The sequence below is a fragment of the Molossus molossus genome, unplaced genomic scaffold (genome assembly GCF_014108415.1).
Source record: "Molossus molossus isolate mMolMol1 unplaced genomic scaffold, mMolMol1.p scaffold_m16_p_19, whole genome shotgun sequence".
NCBI classification, from domain to species: Eukaryota; Metazoa; Chordata; class Mammalia; order Chiroptera; family Molossidae; genus Molossus; species Molossus molossus.
In genome coordinates, this window is record NW_023425354.1 from 26298326 (window position 1) to 26313644 (window position 15319).

Below are 15319 nucleotides of genomic sequence, written 5' to 3' on the forward strand. Positions count from 1 at the left end.
AACTTTTTCAATAAGAGAATAATCTGTTGCCCAGTGTGCTGGTTAGCATTTTTAACTTTCTCCTAAGTAGTTATTGAAATATTCAGAATTATATGACTAATAGCTCTTTGGGAAGAAAGAGATACTACTACAATAAATTTATACTTTGATTGTAAGATATATTTTGATCTCAGAAACGTTAAAGTGTAAAAATAAAAATGTGGATTTTACCAAGGAACTATAGTGACTACTTAAAACAATAGGCCAGTGATTCCCAAAATAAGCTCAGAGGGAAAGGTTACTAAAACACTCAGTTTAATGAAGTCAGATGTGGGAGTTTGTGTGTTGCTATTTTATTGCAGGATTTCTCAGAACCTTTAGTATGTTCATGTACACTGTGAATTTTCTGAAAGGGAATATGATAACATTTCTCCAATTTAGTTAACTCTGGAATTCTTTTCTTCAAGGATCACCCCTGGGATTAGTGTTCCCCAAAACACACTTTGAGAAATTGACTTGCATTGTATAAATATATCAAAGTGATCTCAGTGACCTGTCTGTCCTCCAAGGCCCTGTGGTCTAAGGAAATACAATGTGCGTGTGTGTGTGTGTGTGTGTATGAGAAAGAGAGAGAGACAGAGAGAGACATTACTGTTTATCCTATGGAAGTTTTTCTTGTGTTGGGAAGGGGGGTTGAGGCAAGGATGTGAAAGGGCTTAAACCCAGCCAATAATGAGAAAGATGAGAAAGATGATTCTCCACTGGAAGTGCCTCCTGTTTCTGCCAGGATGCCTTAGCACCCATCTGAGGTCAAAGCTGGCTCTGGCTCTGACTTAAGGGCACTAGAGCCTTTTCAGGATTTGCTTCTGCGAATAGTCTCTTTCCATCTTCTTTTACACCCCTGAGGGCAGAGAAAAGTACTTGTGTTTACAGTGGAGGTTTTATCTTTATTGATCAGCTTTTGAAGTGTTCGGTAGAGGATAAGGCATATAAACCCAATCAGTGCTACAGATGAAAAGGATTGAATAATAGCTGTATCCTGCTTATTGCTTTTCAAGACTTTATTAGTACAATTAAGCAATGTGAACAGTCTAGCTCAATTCTGACCAGAGGAAACTTGCTTCCAGTGGAGACAGTAGGAAAATATACATTGTGAGCTCTGGGGAAGTTGACACACAGCCCAATACCTACTTTTTTTTTTCAGCCCTCACCTGAGGATATTTTTCTGTTTATCATCACATAGAGTGGAAGGGAGGGAGGGAGAGAGAGAAACATTGATGTGAGACAGACACATTCACTGGTTGCCTCCTGCATGACTGGACCAAGGCTGGGACGAACCGCAACCGAGGTATGTGCCCTTGACCAGAATCAAACCATGGGACTCGTTGGTCTGCAAGCCAGTGCTCTAACCGTGAGCCAAACTGGCCAGGGCACCAGAAGTTTATCTTCTTGTCGTCTTCTAGCTTCCATAAGAGTGAGTAGTATTGAAAGGCCCACTTTTTAGACAGAAATACTAAGGTTCAGAGTATATTCTCAGAGCCAGGGTTAGACATTTTAGTGTGTCCCTGGGTTTTCATTTCTGCCCCTTTAGCCAGAGAACCAACCAACTGGCAACCTACTGTAAATGCACAGAGCATGGGGATCAGCCTGAAGTGACATTCTGAGGATGGTATTTTCGGTACAATGTGTTAACTTATGATTTTAAAAGCTAAAGCAGTTAAATCATAGTGGTGCTTTAAATTTATGAATGAAAAGTAACTGAAGGGTGTGTTTTCAAATTTCATTCAGAATTTCCCATTAGACACTCTTTGCTCCTAGCTTATTTAAAAACATTTTTACCTTTATACCTCCTTGTGAGCTTCAAGAAAAGAGAATAAGAAGTCTTTCATGGAAGGATCTAAACATCTAGAATTTACTCAAGAGGCTGCAACAGCTTCTTCTGAGCTTTTCCAGTCTCCTGGGGACATGTGTAATTAGACCAAAAACAAAACAAAACACGTTGGCTAGGCCTGGGGGACACAATTTCAATCTCTTGGGTAAGTACTGCCATTAGGCAGGTTTTTCAGAAGTATAATTAAGAAAAAAACTTTGTCCCTCAAGGGACAAGAGTGGCTACTTTTGTCTAATTATGCAGTAGGGATCAGAGCTATTCACAGTAAAAGTCCTTTTAAAAGAATGTATTGAGAAAGGATAAGAGGAATATTCTGTGCAGCACTGTATAAAAACTGAACATTTATTCAACCCTTTCTAGCCTTTTAAATTTCTTGCTTGTCTAGTGTCATTCCTGTTTTCCATGGAAACTGTTTTCCAGTTACTCAAATGTAAAAAATTAAAGCTGCACCAAAACCAATAAAACTCTCTTTTTGCTGCAGGAGATCACAGTGCCAGCAGATATGCCTCCTCACACAGAATTCATAAAAATAAAATTGTCCTGATTTGATTGCCGTGATTCAGCCTGCAGAAGTATTGTGTCATTGAGTTCTGAGGTCCCTTAAGCTGGGACCTGGATGGAGCCTGGATACCCTCAGTCAAACCCCTTTCTGTGAACTGATGGAATGACATTTTATTTTGTGCCTCCTTTTATGCCTTCCTCCTTCTTATCCTTGAAGTTCCTTAGTAAGTTCATAATCTCATATTTGAGATCAAGGAGTATAGTTGCATCAAAACAAATAGACTGAATCAAACGTGCCCAATATTCACCTAGACTTTCATTTCTAAAACATTTATACCCTTTACTTGGCAGATAAGAAGTTTTCAGACTGAAACTGGATCCAGGGTCTTTGTTGCTTTGTTCTTCTACCCTGAGAATCTTAACCTCAACCCTAATAAAATAGGACTCCATTTATCCTTCTCTATTTGAAAGGAAGCTGTGTTCATTCAGGAACAACTGGTAGCAGAGAAGCTGGTGACAGTACTTAAGTAGAAAGGGCTGTGCTTCACCCTAGTGTGACTCTAAAGAAAAGGATTTCAGAAATTAAAATGTACTGTCCCTGGTGACTTGAAGCATAGTAATGCCCCATTGTAAGGGTAGGTGGTGATAGTTTAAGAAATACTTTAATCATAGTTGGAACAGGGTAAACTTGAGGATGTGGCTCTATTTCATAATTGCCATTTTTCTCGTAGTTATACTGTAGAACTTGAATGGTAGGTATGCAAGTTATTTTAGCTGTCTTTATTTCAGCCTTTGGAGTGCGGTTATGTTTTATAATTGCAGTAGTAGCCCTCTCACAGTCTGTGCAGTTTTGTTCCGGTATCCATTACATGATGGTGCAGCTGCAGAAGACAGCTTCAGTAGCGGTCAGCCCAGAGCGAGTCCTGCTCTGACAAGCAGTGCTTGTGTTTTACAGTATGCCCTGGAGCGTTTAAAGGTCATGTGTGAGGATGCCCTCTGCAGTAACCTCTCCGTGGAGAACGCCGCAGAAATCCTCATCTTGGCTGACCTCCACAGCGCAGATCAATTGAAAACTCAGGCAGTGGATTTCATCAACTAGTAAGTTTGCATCTTCAAAGTTCTTCTTTCAGGGTAGCTGGGATAGCTAGAGAAATGAGAAAGACTTTGAATTAGAGAAATAGACGAGAAGCGTCATTAACCTTTTAGTAGTAAGTATAGTTTTCATCTTTCCCTTCATCTTGACAGTATGGAAAATGGTTTTGCTTTCATGGGTCTAATTTGATTGCTGAATGAGATGTTTTACCTCCTTGTGATCAGATTGATGAAGATGATAATGTACTGGCCAGAAAAGGCTGTGTTCCCCAAATGATAGCATCTTTACTGCACATTCGCTGGCATGATAAAAGGCATGTAGATCTCTGGGTAAACAGAAGAAGTGTATTTTTATGAGTTAGTAAAATATATCTAATGGTCCATTGTAGAATGGGGAAAAGAGAAGGGATCATCAGTAGATGAGGTTGTTAAATACTGTTTTGAGAAAGAAATGTTCATTCCAGTAGATCTGTTCCTTCGACTTTAAATGACAAATGACCTGCCATGTTATTTTCTGAAATAATTTTTAATGGGGCATATTCTACTCCTTTGCCTGATGGAGAACAACAGTCGGAGAAAGCCCAACGCACAGGAGCAGGCCTTATAAAGCCCTCACAACAGCAGTTCTGGGGTGAGACAGGTCTATATTATTCAACACAGAAAATGCCCCCCCCCCAAAAAAAACCAGGAAACAATGCCCTCTAAGTCCGTTTGTCACATTGTTTTGAAGGAATTACCAATTAAGGCAAAAGAGGGAGGAGACCACAAAATGTTGGTCTTAGTGAGTGCTTGGTCTTTGCTAGACATTTGCTTCATGCTCTGTAGATTGAACCATTCAATGAAGTATAGTTAGTATCCTTTTTATAACCAGGTAGGCCCCAGACTCTGACCTGCTCTGTGATTAGGATAGTAGTAAATGGCAAAGCCAGATAGAAGCTCAGAGTTGTGTCTTAATTAACAACATAAAGAACATTGACAGCCCTGGCCTATGTGGCTCGGTTGGAGCTTCATCCCATGCACCAAAAGGTTGTGCGTTCCATCCCCAGTGCAAATATATGGCAGGCAACCGATCGTTGTTTCTCTCATACATTGATGTTTCTGTCTCTCCCCCACCCCCTTCCCCTCTCTCTTAAATCAGTAAAAACAGATCCTTGGGTGAGGATTTTTTTTAAAAGTTAAGAGCATTGACAGTGTAGAGAAGAGCCTGAGGAACATTTCACCTTGTAGTTGATAATATAGTGGCTCAACTACAGAGTTTTCAGAGTTAAAAGAGCCACGTTCTGGTCTGCATTCTGCATACCCTCTGACAGGTGAATTCTCATGCATATTAAGGATGTTCTGGCTTAGTGTTTCTTACATTGACACCCTTCACAGCAAACTCTAGGAATTAGGCTGCCTAGGTGGCTGTTTAATTCCTCCTTCACTCACTCCTGTGATAACGCATCTCTCTACATTTCTCCTAGTCATGCTTCGGATGTTTTGGAGACCTCCGGGTGGAAGTCAATGGTGGTGTCACATCCCCACTTGGTGGCTGAGGCATACCGCTCTTTGGCTTCAGCACAGTGTCCCTTTCTGGGACCCCCTCGCAAGCGCCTGAAGCAGTCCTAAGATCCTGCCTGTTGTAAGACTCCGTTTATTTTCCAGAAGCAGCAGCCACTGTTGCTGCCACTGACCACCAGGTAGACAGCGCAATCTGTGGAGCTCTTACTCTGCTGTGGGGGAAAGACTGCACCGTGGCCCCAGACTTTTAAAACAGCACTAAATAAACTTGGGGGAAATGGGGGGAGGGAAGGGCCGGGGACTCGGGGCTGTTCAACCTAATGAAAACCCTGTTGCTGCGTCACTGTGTTCCCTTTGGCCTGGCCTAGTTTGATCCTGTGGGATTCGGTTCAGGCGCTGGCCCTGAGGACATCCCAGCTGTGGTACTTGGAGAAACCTGTCTGCGTCTGACTGAGCAGAACAAATCGTCAGGTGCCTGGAGCAAAAAGGAAAAAAAAGGAAGGACATTTAGTTTTAAGCGAAGGGGAAAGAAAAGGAAACAAGAAAGGATTTTTGCATAATTTCTTAAAAATCAGTTTGTGGACTCCAGTACTATTTATATTGAGAAATTTCAGTCCATCCAACTGTGCAAAAACTTGGATATTTGTGAAAACTCCTCACCTCCATACAAGTATCAGAAGAGCTCTCTTGTTGTTAGCACTTATTGTTTGCAAGAACAGAATACATCCTTTTATCCCTTTATGAAAAAAGACAAGTGAAGGCAAAAAGGGAAGGAGGTTATTTGATCTGGAAGATGAGTGTTCTGATGTGGTGGCTTTCGCAAAAAATCTTTATTGGTGTTGAAAACTGGACAAAAATAATTCACCCAGAATTCATACTGTCATGACAAGAACTATAGTTCTCTGTTTTTAGATATTGTGGAAAATGTTTTTTGGCATTTTTCTCTGATTTTATTTTTCATTTCCTTCCCACCCCCACCCCCCTTTTCTAAAAAACAAAACAAAACACAAACAAAAAGAAGAGAAAAGAAAAGGAAATTTTATTATTAATGCTGTGTGAAAAAAATCCCAGCGCCGATTGCTCAGCTGTTCGTACCTGCGCCTGCAATAGGAGCCAGTCCTGTTCCTTCCAATTCGCCCCTCTTCCTATAGGGGAGAACTTCCAAATGTTAATTTTTTTCTTTTTGAAAATATAAATAATGACTATTTTGTACTGTGTGGTATCTCTTGTCTTTTGTTTCACTCACCTGATTTGTCTTCTGGGTCTGAGTTCCGTAAGGGGTTTTGAAGGCCTGGTTTGATCCTGAGGCTTGCAGAGACAGTGTTTGAAATGTCTGAGCTGTGGGGTTTATTACATCTACCTAACTTCACGTTTCCTTGGTGAGCTGCCAGCACCCGCCAGTCTCTTGACTGTCTCACATCCACACCCTAATGGGGACCAGGCTCCTACCTCGGCCAAGGCGAGTAATGGAAGTGGGCTTTCTGCACCCTACATGTTTTAAGACCTACTATCAGTGTCCCTTCTAGTGAAATATAAAAAGATCAAGGGGGCATGAATGTGGTTTTAAATAAAGGGAAATTATTATCTCTGACTGTTTCTGTCACGGACGATGTGATGTCTGAATTCCCAGCAAGCTCACAAGAATGCCCTGGGGCTCCTCCTCTGCCTCCTCAGCAGTGTGGGGAGGAAGTGGGACTGCTCTGCTGCACTCCAGTGTCCTCCAGGAAGTGCCCAGTTCTGCATGTCCTGGCTGCTGTCCCTGTGCTCCTTGGTCCTCACTTTCCGGATCAGCACACAGCTCCCAGGACTGGGCATGCACAGGGTCTCCTCCCCGGGGCCCCTCAGCTGGCTGCATCGCGCAGCAGGTCTCAGCTTTCAGCGAGACTCCATGCACAGCATCTCCTTCGAACCCCAGCACCGTCCCGAGTTTGGTAAGACAAGTGATGAATAGCATCTTCCCATTCTGTAGATGAGAGGAGTTGAAATCCAGAGAAATCAAGCGGCATGCCTAAAATCACACAGCTGTTGCGTGACAGTTCTCATGTCGACCTGGAAAGATTCTCAGTAACTGTAGGAAGTTTCTTTTCTGAAATGTTCAGGTATAAAATCTGAGGTAAAGCTTCCTTGCTGCCGGAACAGCAAGAGCAAAGCTCTGGAAAGAGGCCTTCCCTGGCTTGCTCTCCGGAGGTTCCAGGAGGACAAGCCAGACTTCCTCATTCACAGAGGAAGTGGCTTTGGGGCTGGTGGGTTCGGGGACCGTGTTCTTAGGAGGGGATAGCAATTCTGGCAGGATGAAGGTCTCTTCTGGTATTTTCCAGTATTTATGGAATTTCCGACATGGGCTTTACTGTGGGTACAAAACTGTTAGGATTTCAGGCACAGGTGAAACTACTCCATGTTTCTGTCATTCTGACATTATTTCTGGATGTGTTTGTTTTTGTTTAAATGATACAGTTGAAGCCATCTGGTTTTGACAACATCAGAGCCCCAGCATACTGTTCCTAACCCTCCCACCGCCACCACTCCCTCCCTCAGCTCCCCCACGTCCGAAATTTAATTCAAGTTAACTCCACAATCTGGGGCATGTGCTGCCGCTGCAGAGATGTCCGTGCCAGTGGAACAGTTGGAGGTTTCAATTCCACACGGATATGGCTTATTTATCAAAACAATATTTCAGGCAAGTGGTTTCACTGAACCTTTGGCGTTGCTGTTTCAGGTCCAGATAGAGTGTTTGGCGTCACTCCCCAGCTCCCCTCCTCCCCTGTTGTCAGCCCCCCTCTATTTGGACATGGAGAGGGTGGGCCATCCACAGAGAGTTGTTCTCATTCCCTGCATGGAGATTAAGCCTACGTGTTGTTATTGGGTGTCTCAAACACCTTTATGGGTTTTAACGATTTAGGTAAGAGATGCCTCTTTTCCTTATCGCTGGTAAGTCAGCTGGCCTTTTAGGCCCTTAAAGAGATTCCTCTTTTTTAAAAAATCCCAGCCCAGGGACATTAAGATCTTTTCTTAGGCCAAAAGATCTCTGGCTTGACCGCCACTCTATGTATTTATTTATAAATCTTGTTTAAACCTATTATGGATTCTCCATATTGTGTGAGCCCTGTGCAGATGAAAGGAAACAGCTTGTATGTTTATGAACAGAACAACAAACGGGGAGTTGAGCCACACTTTGAAACTGACTGTTGCTTTGTTCTGGCTCTTTAACTCCTATAAAAGAACAACTAAATTCCCTCTACATGACTGTATTGGATCCTTTCGTTTATCTGTGTGAAAAACAAATTCTTACACACACACTCAAATACAAATACTTGGCTGGAGCCCAATCTTATTTTCCAGAACTAATTATCTTTTTAATCAGCCTAGGCCCGGTGTGTTTCTTTATCTCATGACTTTTCACTGAACTCTGCCCCACATCATTTAGATTCATTTCTAATGGTTTGCTGACTAATCTAACATTCAGGTGAGTATTGTTGGACTGCTCTTTATGTATGTGTATGCACAGGGTAGATGCGTTTCTCCCCTTTTAATTTCAGAGGTGACTGCGCCACACTGGGGCCTTTGACCCAATAGGGAGGTGGACACCTCATGGAGACAATGAGCAAGAAAGCAAATGTAGGGTGATCAGTATTTTGGATAATGAGCTAGGCAAACCAGAAGCTTTGACCTCCAGATGAGAGTGGAAACTTGAATGTTGTTGACTGATGGGATCTTGGTGCCACTAAAGCCAGTATTGAGATGATCCCTCCCCTCTGTAAACCCTGTAACGCTGGAGTGGAAACTGCTATGTGGAATACTGTCTCGTTCTGATTCCTGCAACTCTAAGAGAAAAGAAGTTTAGACGTGAGGGAATTCAATACAAGCAGCAGAAATGATGAGCGAGTTGAAGAGGATCAACTCTAGGGGGAAAACATCATGAAGCTAAAATAGTTGTAGCTCAAGTACGGGAATGGAGCGCCCAGCCCACAGCTCACAGATCTCAGGAGTTTTGAACGCTTGTGGGCTTGTCTTGTGCAGCTCCCCTTCATCCCAACTGTATAGTTTGGGAAGGTGATAATGTAACCTCCTCAAGGTCACTCAACTTGGCTCTGAGCCAAGAAGCAGCGGAAGGCAAAGGAATCGTTTTGGGGTGTAGGCCCAAGGACCAATGAGAAAGCGAAAACCCAGGAGTGTGCCAGGCAGTAAAGACGACATAACCTGCTCCTATTGCTCAGTTGAAGTGGGGAGAGTTTCGGCCCCCTCATGACACTTAAAGGTGAGCTCTTGACAAACTGAAGGGGAAAAAGGCCTCCCACACCTAGTTCACCTTTGCCTCATGTCTGAGAAAACAGACCTCCAGAAAAGAGAGATGATGTACTCAAGGTCACAGAAATGAGAACTCAGGCCACTGGTGCAGCAAACAGTGGCTGAGCACCTAGAAGGTGCCAAACATTGTGGGAGGCCAGGGCTGCAGTGGAGGGTAGGATTTCCGCCCTGCTAATTCAGTCCAGTGGAGGAGGCAGGGCATGGCACACAAACAAAGCAGAGGCCACGGCATTGAGCACTGAAAAGATGCTGAATTTAGCCATAAGGAAGTCAGTGGTTACCTTAGAGCAGTTTCTGTCCAATGATGGAGGCAGCAGCCAACACTGATGAGAAGGTAAGCAAACAGATTGAGTATAAGCTCTTCTTTCCAGAAGTTTGGCAGGGAGTAAGGAAAGGAATTTCTCACGCCCACTCTTAACTTATGTCTCAATTTAGTCAACACATTTATTTTTGTCTAGAAGTCATGGCATACAGGTTGTTCCATAAAGTTACAGACACTTTCATAACTGGTATTTGTAATAAAAGTCATGTTTATAGAATAATTATAGCTTTAAATTGAGAAAGAAAACAATCACCTTTAACCCTAACACAATTTTGAGATTGGTTTCCTAAAGACAGACACGTGTTTCTATACTTCTTCAACCTATCCGTCTTCCAAGTAAAACTTTGCTTCACGCTTACTATAAACCCTTAAAATGTTTCATGAGCCCTGGCGGGTTTGGCTCAGCAGTTAGAGCGTTGGCCCGTGGACCAGAGAAACCTGGGTTTGATTCCTGCTAAGAGCACGTACCTCAGTTGCAGTTTGTCCCCGGCCCTGGTTGGGATTGTGTGGGTGGAAACCAGTTGGTGTGTCTCTCTGACATGGATGTTTCCCTCTCTTCCTCCCTCTCTCCTTCCCGCTCTCTCTGAAAGGCAAAAATGTCCTTGGGTGAGGATTTAAAAAAAAAAAAATGTTTTATGAGCCAGTGGTTTGGTTCAGTGGTGTGCTGCTAAAGGTATAACATTCACTTCCCCAAATTGGTACCAAGCCCTGACTGGTAGCATTTTTCAGTTTCCATGGTGTAAACCCTCCCACTATGGCCCATTCCGCCATTCCAAGGTGACGTTCCTGGGTGCAGAATTGGGATGGTATATATAACCTCAAGAACACAGATAATAGTAAAGTATAAAATAATTAGGAAGAGGTGAATTTTTTTAATCCTCACCCGAGGACATTTTTCCATTTTTTGTTCAGATGGAGTGGGAGGGAGAGAGAGAAACATAGATGTGAAAGGGACACATCGAGTGGCTGCCACGCGTACAACCCAGCCAGGGCCAGAGACAAACTGCAACCGAGGTACGTGCCCCTAGCGGGAACCAAACCCGGGTCTCTCCGGACCGCAGGCCAACGCTCTAATCGCTGAGCCAAACCGGCCAGGGCAGATCTTTATTGACTTTTTAGAGAGAGAAAGGGGGGGGGAAGAAACATCGACATGAGAGTGAAACATCAATTGGCTGCCTCCTGCATACCCTCTTACCAGGGATTGAGCCCAACCAGAAATGTTTTGGTGCAGGGAATGAACCAGTAGTCATGTTGCACTTTTTAATCTCTTGTTAAATAAATATTTTTTTATATCTCTTAACCAATATTAGAATGTGTATTTTATTGAAACACTAATGAAAAATAGGTGTATCCCCTGACACATTATCCAATCTAGTCCTTAGTCATTCCAGGGGGTTGTGGTCTCCGTAGTGTATCATTCCTGCCCTCATTACCTCTGCACAAAAGTTAAAGAGGAAAATAAAGAAAGAAAATGGCATTTAAGTGTGGTTGGCAAATGAGTGGGTGATCCTTAGGGTCTATTACACCCACCGAAGTTTTAATAACGCTGCCTTGGTTTGGCCTTTTAAGCATTAATGTTTAGAAGTCTTTCTGTTTCCTTTGCTAGTATTCCATTTATACATGTGCTATATGGTGTGCCAGGGACTGTGCTAGTTTCTAGGGATAAACAGTGAGTGAAACTCTCCCTGCCTTCATTGGAGCTTAGCATCTAATGGGAGAGAGAATGTCTTTAGTAATCCCCAAAAGACAATGCCCACCCATGGTGAATGCTCTCAAAGACAGGGAGGGGGGCACAGTGAGCCTGCGAGTGGGGAGCTTACCTCATCCGGGAGGTCCAGAAAGGCTTCCCAAAGAAAGCAGCTTTTGGAAGTGAGAGCTGAAGGATGAGAAGCTGTCGAGGTGGTAATGTTGGAGAGGCATATTCCTCAGAAGCCCTGAGTCAGGAGGGAGCTTGGTGTGTTCTAGGCGCCCAGAGGAGGCGGGGTGCTGGGGTGTGGAGGGGCCTGAGAGCACGTTAGAAGCCAGTCTGGCAGGACCCGCATAGGTCATATTTAGACCTCATAGGTCTTCTACTAAGAACAGTGGGAAAATCACTGAGTTTTAAGCCGGAGGGGGTGACAAGAGTTTCATTTAATAAGGTCTTTAGAGTATAGAAAAGTTAACGCTGGGAGTAGGAATGGAGGAAGGCAAGAGATCATGCAACTTGAATGAGGGAGATGGCAGAGCTGGAAAAGTGTGGACATATTTGAGAATTTAGGGGGCAAATTTGGCAGAAATTGATGGATTGGATAGAGGAAGGATGAAGAGGTGACTAGGATGAATTCCCCAAAGTAGAGATCAATGGGAATATGAACAGGCTTGATGGAGATTAGATCACTAGTTTTACTTTACTTAATGATGAGCTGCCTTGAGAAATCCAAATGGAGGTGTCATGTGGGCTGTTGAATTTATGAGCCTAGAACCAGAGGAGAGGTCGAGACTGGAGAGAAGGCTCCGGGGAGATACTGGTTTATAGGTGTAATTGAAGTCCTGGGATGGGTTGGATCTCCATAAGGTGCAGAGTGAGGAGAGAAGGGGACCCAGGACTAAACCTTAGGAATTCTTACATTTAAAGGCTGACAAAGGAAGATAAGCCACAAAGGAGAAGTGGCCAAAGATCTGAAGAGAATATATAAACAGAGAACCAATACAAAATTGTTGAAAGTATCAAATGCAGTAGAATAGGAAAAATAATTTTAAAATGCCCATTGGAGCTAGCTAGCATCATGAAAGTCATTGGTGCCCTGGCCAGACATCTCAGTTGGTTAGAGCATCGTCCCAATTCTCCAAGGTTACAGGTTCCATCACCGGTCAAGGCACATACAAGAATCAACCAATGAATACATAAATCAGTGGAATGACAAATCTCTCTCTCTAAATAAATGAATACATTTTTTTTTTTTTTTATCCTCACCTGAGGACATTTTTTGTTCAGGTAGAGTGGGAGGGAGAGAGAGAGAGAGAGAAACATCGATGTGAAAGGGACACACCAAGTGGCTGCCACCCGCACGACCGACCAGGGCCAGGGACAAACTGCAACCAAGGTACATGCCCTTAGTGGGAACCAAACCTGGGTCTCTCGGGACTGCAGGCTGATGCTCTAACCGCTGAGCCAAACCGGCCAGGGCTAAATGAATACATTTAAAAAACTAAAAAAAAAAAAAAAATTCAGCGCCATTTTAGGGAAGGGACCCTGGTTGGGATGAGGTGAGGAGTGGGTGGGAGGTGAGGAAGAAGACAGGGCACAGGTAGTGCAGGCAAGTCTCTGAGATAGAGCTGTAAGGGAGGGTCGAAGTTGGAGCAGTAACTAGAGGAGGGAAATGCATAGGGCAGTGGTTCTCAACCTTCCTAATGCCGCGCGACCCTTTATTACAGTTCCTCATGTTGTGGTGACCCCCAACCATAAATTATTTTCATTGCTACTTCATAACTGTAATTTTGCTACTGTTATGAGTTGCCATCAGAAATATGTGTTTTCCAATGGTCTTAGGCGATCCCTGTGAAAGGGTCGTTCGACCCCCAAAGGGGTCGCGAACCACAGGTTGAGAACCGCTGGCATAGAGGGAAGTGTTTTATTCTTTCCCATAGCATGAAAGTGGTGTGAGCATGTTTAAAGCTGGTAGGAAGGGTCCACGGGAGAGGAAGCCTCCAGGCGCAGTGGAGAGCGTGCTGGGAGGAGAGGGCTGGGTGCCTTAGGGAGGGAGAGGAGGGGAGGAGGGGGAGGAGGGGGAGGAGGGGGAGGAGGGGGAGGAGGGGGAGGAGGGGGAGGAGGGGGAGGAGGGGGAGGAGGGGGAGGAGGGGGAGGAGGGGGAGGAGTGCAGGCGGCACTCGGTCCAGCCCAGGTTGGTTGACCGCATCTGGAGTCCGGGAACCTGGCTCCGACCTCCCGCCACACTCACCATCTGACTGAAGTACCGACTTGCCTGTGTAAGCCTTCGTGTTCTCATCTGCAAAATGGGCGTATCACAGAGAGTTCTGGGAAATTAATGAGAAAATACGTGTCGAGTCCTTAACACAGTGACTGCTGTTGAGCAAGGGCTCCAAAAAGGTACACTGATGCGAACGTTATTGCTATTGCTATTTCATTCTAGGTTGGCCCTAACCTAAGCCATCCGCAGTCTTTTGAGTCCATTCCCCTTTAGGACTTCCTGAAATGGAATGTGAATCTGCAGTGAGACATTGAAACGAGCGCCTCGGGAGCGTGGGAATCCTGAAGCAGGGCTACCTGTGGAGGAGCGTCCCGGGGCTCTGAGGCTCTCACGGCTCGAACACGCAGAGGAGGGGGAGGCAGAGCTGTGTCAGCCTGCGCAGAGTCTCAGTCACCTGGAATAACTCTTTCATTCTTCATTTATGATCATCACTGTCACTGCTATCATCTCCGAAGGCTCGGAGTGACGGGGGAGGCAAGAGGCAGGGCAGAAGCACCTCGGCTTCTCGGTGTGGAAATCAGGCTTGGAGAGCGGAGGGAAGTAACCACGGGACCCAGGAGCCCTGTTTCTCAGGCTGTTTGCATACCTGCTAAATCAAGCCCATCTCTTCTACACTTTTTTTCTTCTTCTTCGACTTCTTTTTTCCTTCCTTCCTTTTCTGCCCCCGATCTTCCCTCCTGGTGCATGGGAGCTTCCATTTATTTCTCTCCTGTTTTCCTAGTCATTTCCCTCCCCCCTCTCCAGTCCTGCTCGCTAGAGTGACATCTTGAGCCTGATCCTGCCGCATTAAAAAAAAAAAAAACTGCCTACAACGAGCCCTCCAGTGCTGATCTCCGCTGAGATGTGGCAGATGGCAGAGCCCGGCTGAGCAGACCCCCTCCTCTCCCAGGCCTGGGAGCTGCCAAGACTGGTAAATGGGGCATTTATATACCTTTCCACCCTCCTGTATCCCTCACCTACCCCCAGTTTCCCCAAACCAGCCCGGTTCTCATGGATTGCAGACGCCGCCCTGCAGGGTTTCGCTGCTGCTTGACCTGTGTGTCTTCCCTTTTCCCTGTCCTTGTGAAAGACACCCACGCCGGCAATTGAATTCAGAGTTAATCCATGAGTCAAGATTTACTGGCCAGGCCCTGTGTGTACCCCATGCACTTGGCCTTCCTCAAAGTGTGGAAAAAATGGGTCACACGAGGCCCAGTCCTCAGGGACTCCTTCTGTGCCCAGTTATTCCCAAACTGGGCACTTTTCACATGCACAGTGCTCAGGGGTGACGCAAGGGACCACAGGCCATCCAGGCTGATGAGAAACTGATCTATGGGTGGCGGTGACCTGAAGACAGGGCAGGGAGAGAAATCAGGGTGCGTGGGGTGGGGTGGGGGCAGGACCAGGGCAGGGGCCCTCAGTGGTGGCAGGCAGCCTCAGCCTGGGGCGTGCCCCTGCTGACTGCTCTGGGCCTTGGGTCAGTGCTTCTAAATAAAGACCCTTTGGCCACGTGCATTCTCTGAGCCTTGTGTTACGGTTACGGGTAGAGGCTCTGGGGGGACTGTACACATGAACCCTCAGTATGCCACAGGGGCCTCTGGACAGTAGAAGTGAGATTCGGGGCCCCAGGAGCAGTAGGAATGCAATCAAGGGCCAAGCTTCTTGGCCAGAATCAAGGAAAACAAAAGTAGATTCCTTTGTGTAAGTGGCATCTTTTGTAGACATGACAGAGTTCCAACCTTCCCTATAAGTTTTCCCTGCATTCTTCCGGCAGCAAGGGAT

General features: G+C 45.2%; 1 protein-coding gene across 3 annotated transcripts in view; it reads left to right on the top strand.

The window, feature by feature from the left end:
• The window catches only part of LOC118634160 (speckle type BTB/POZ protein), an 80177-nt gene extending 73625 nt beyond the window's left edge, over positions 1 to 6552 (top strand). For all 3 annotated transcript variants that reach the window (XM_036268482.1, XM_036268484.1, XM_036268483.1), the window contains 2 exons: positions 3327 to 3469; positions 4927 to 6552. In XM_036268482.1, coding sequence (XP_036124375.1) covers positions 3327 to 3469; positions 4927 to 5071 — 288 coding nt within the window. In that variant the 3' untranslated portion in view covers positions 5072 to 6552. The remainder of the gene's footprint in view (positions 1 to 3326; positions 3470 to 4926) is intronic.
• The last annotated feature ends 8767 nt before the right edge of the window (positions 6553 to 15319 follow it).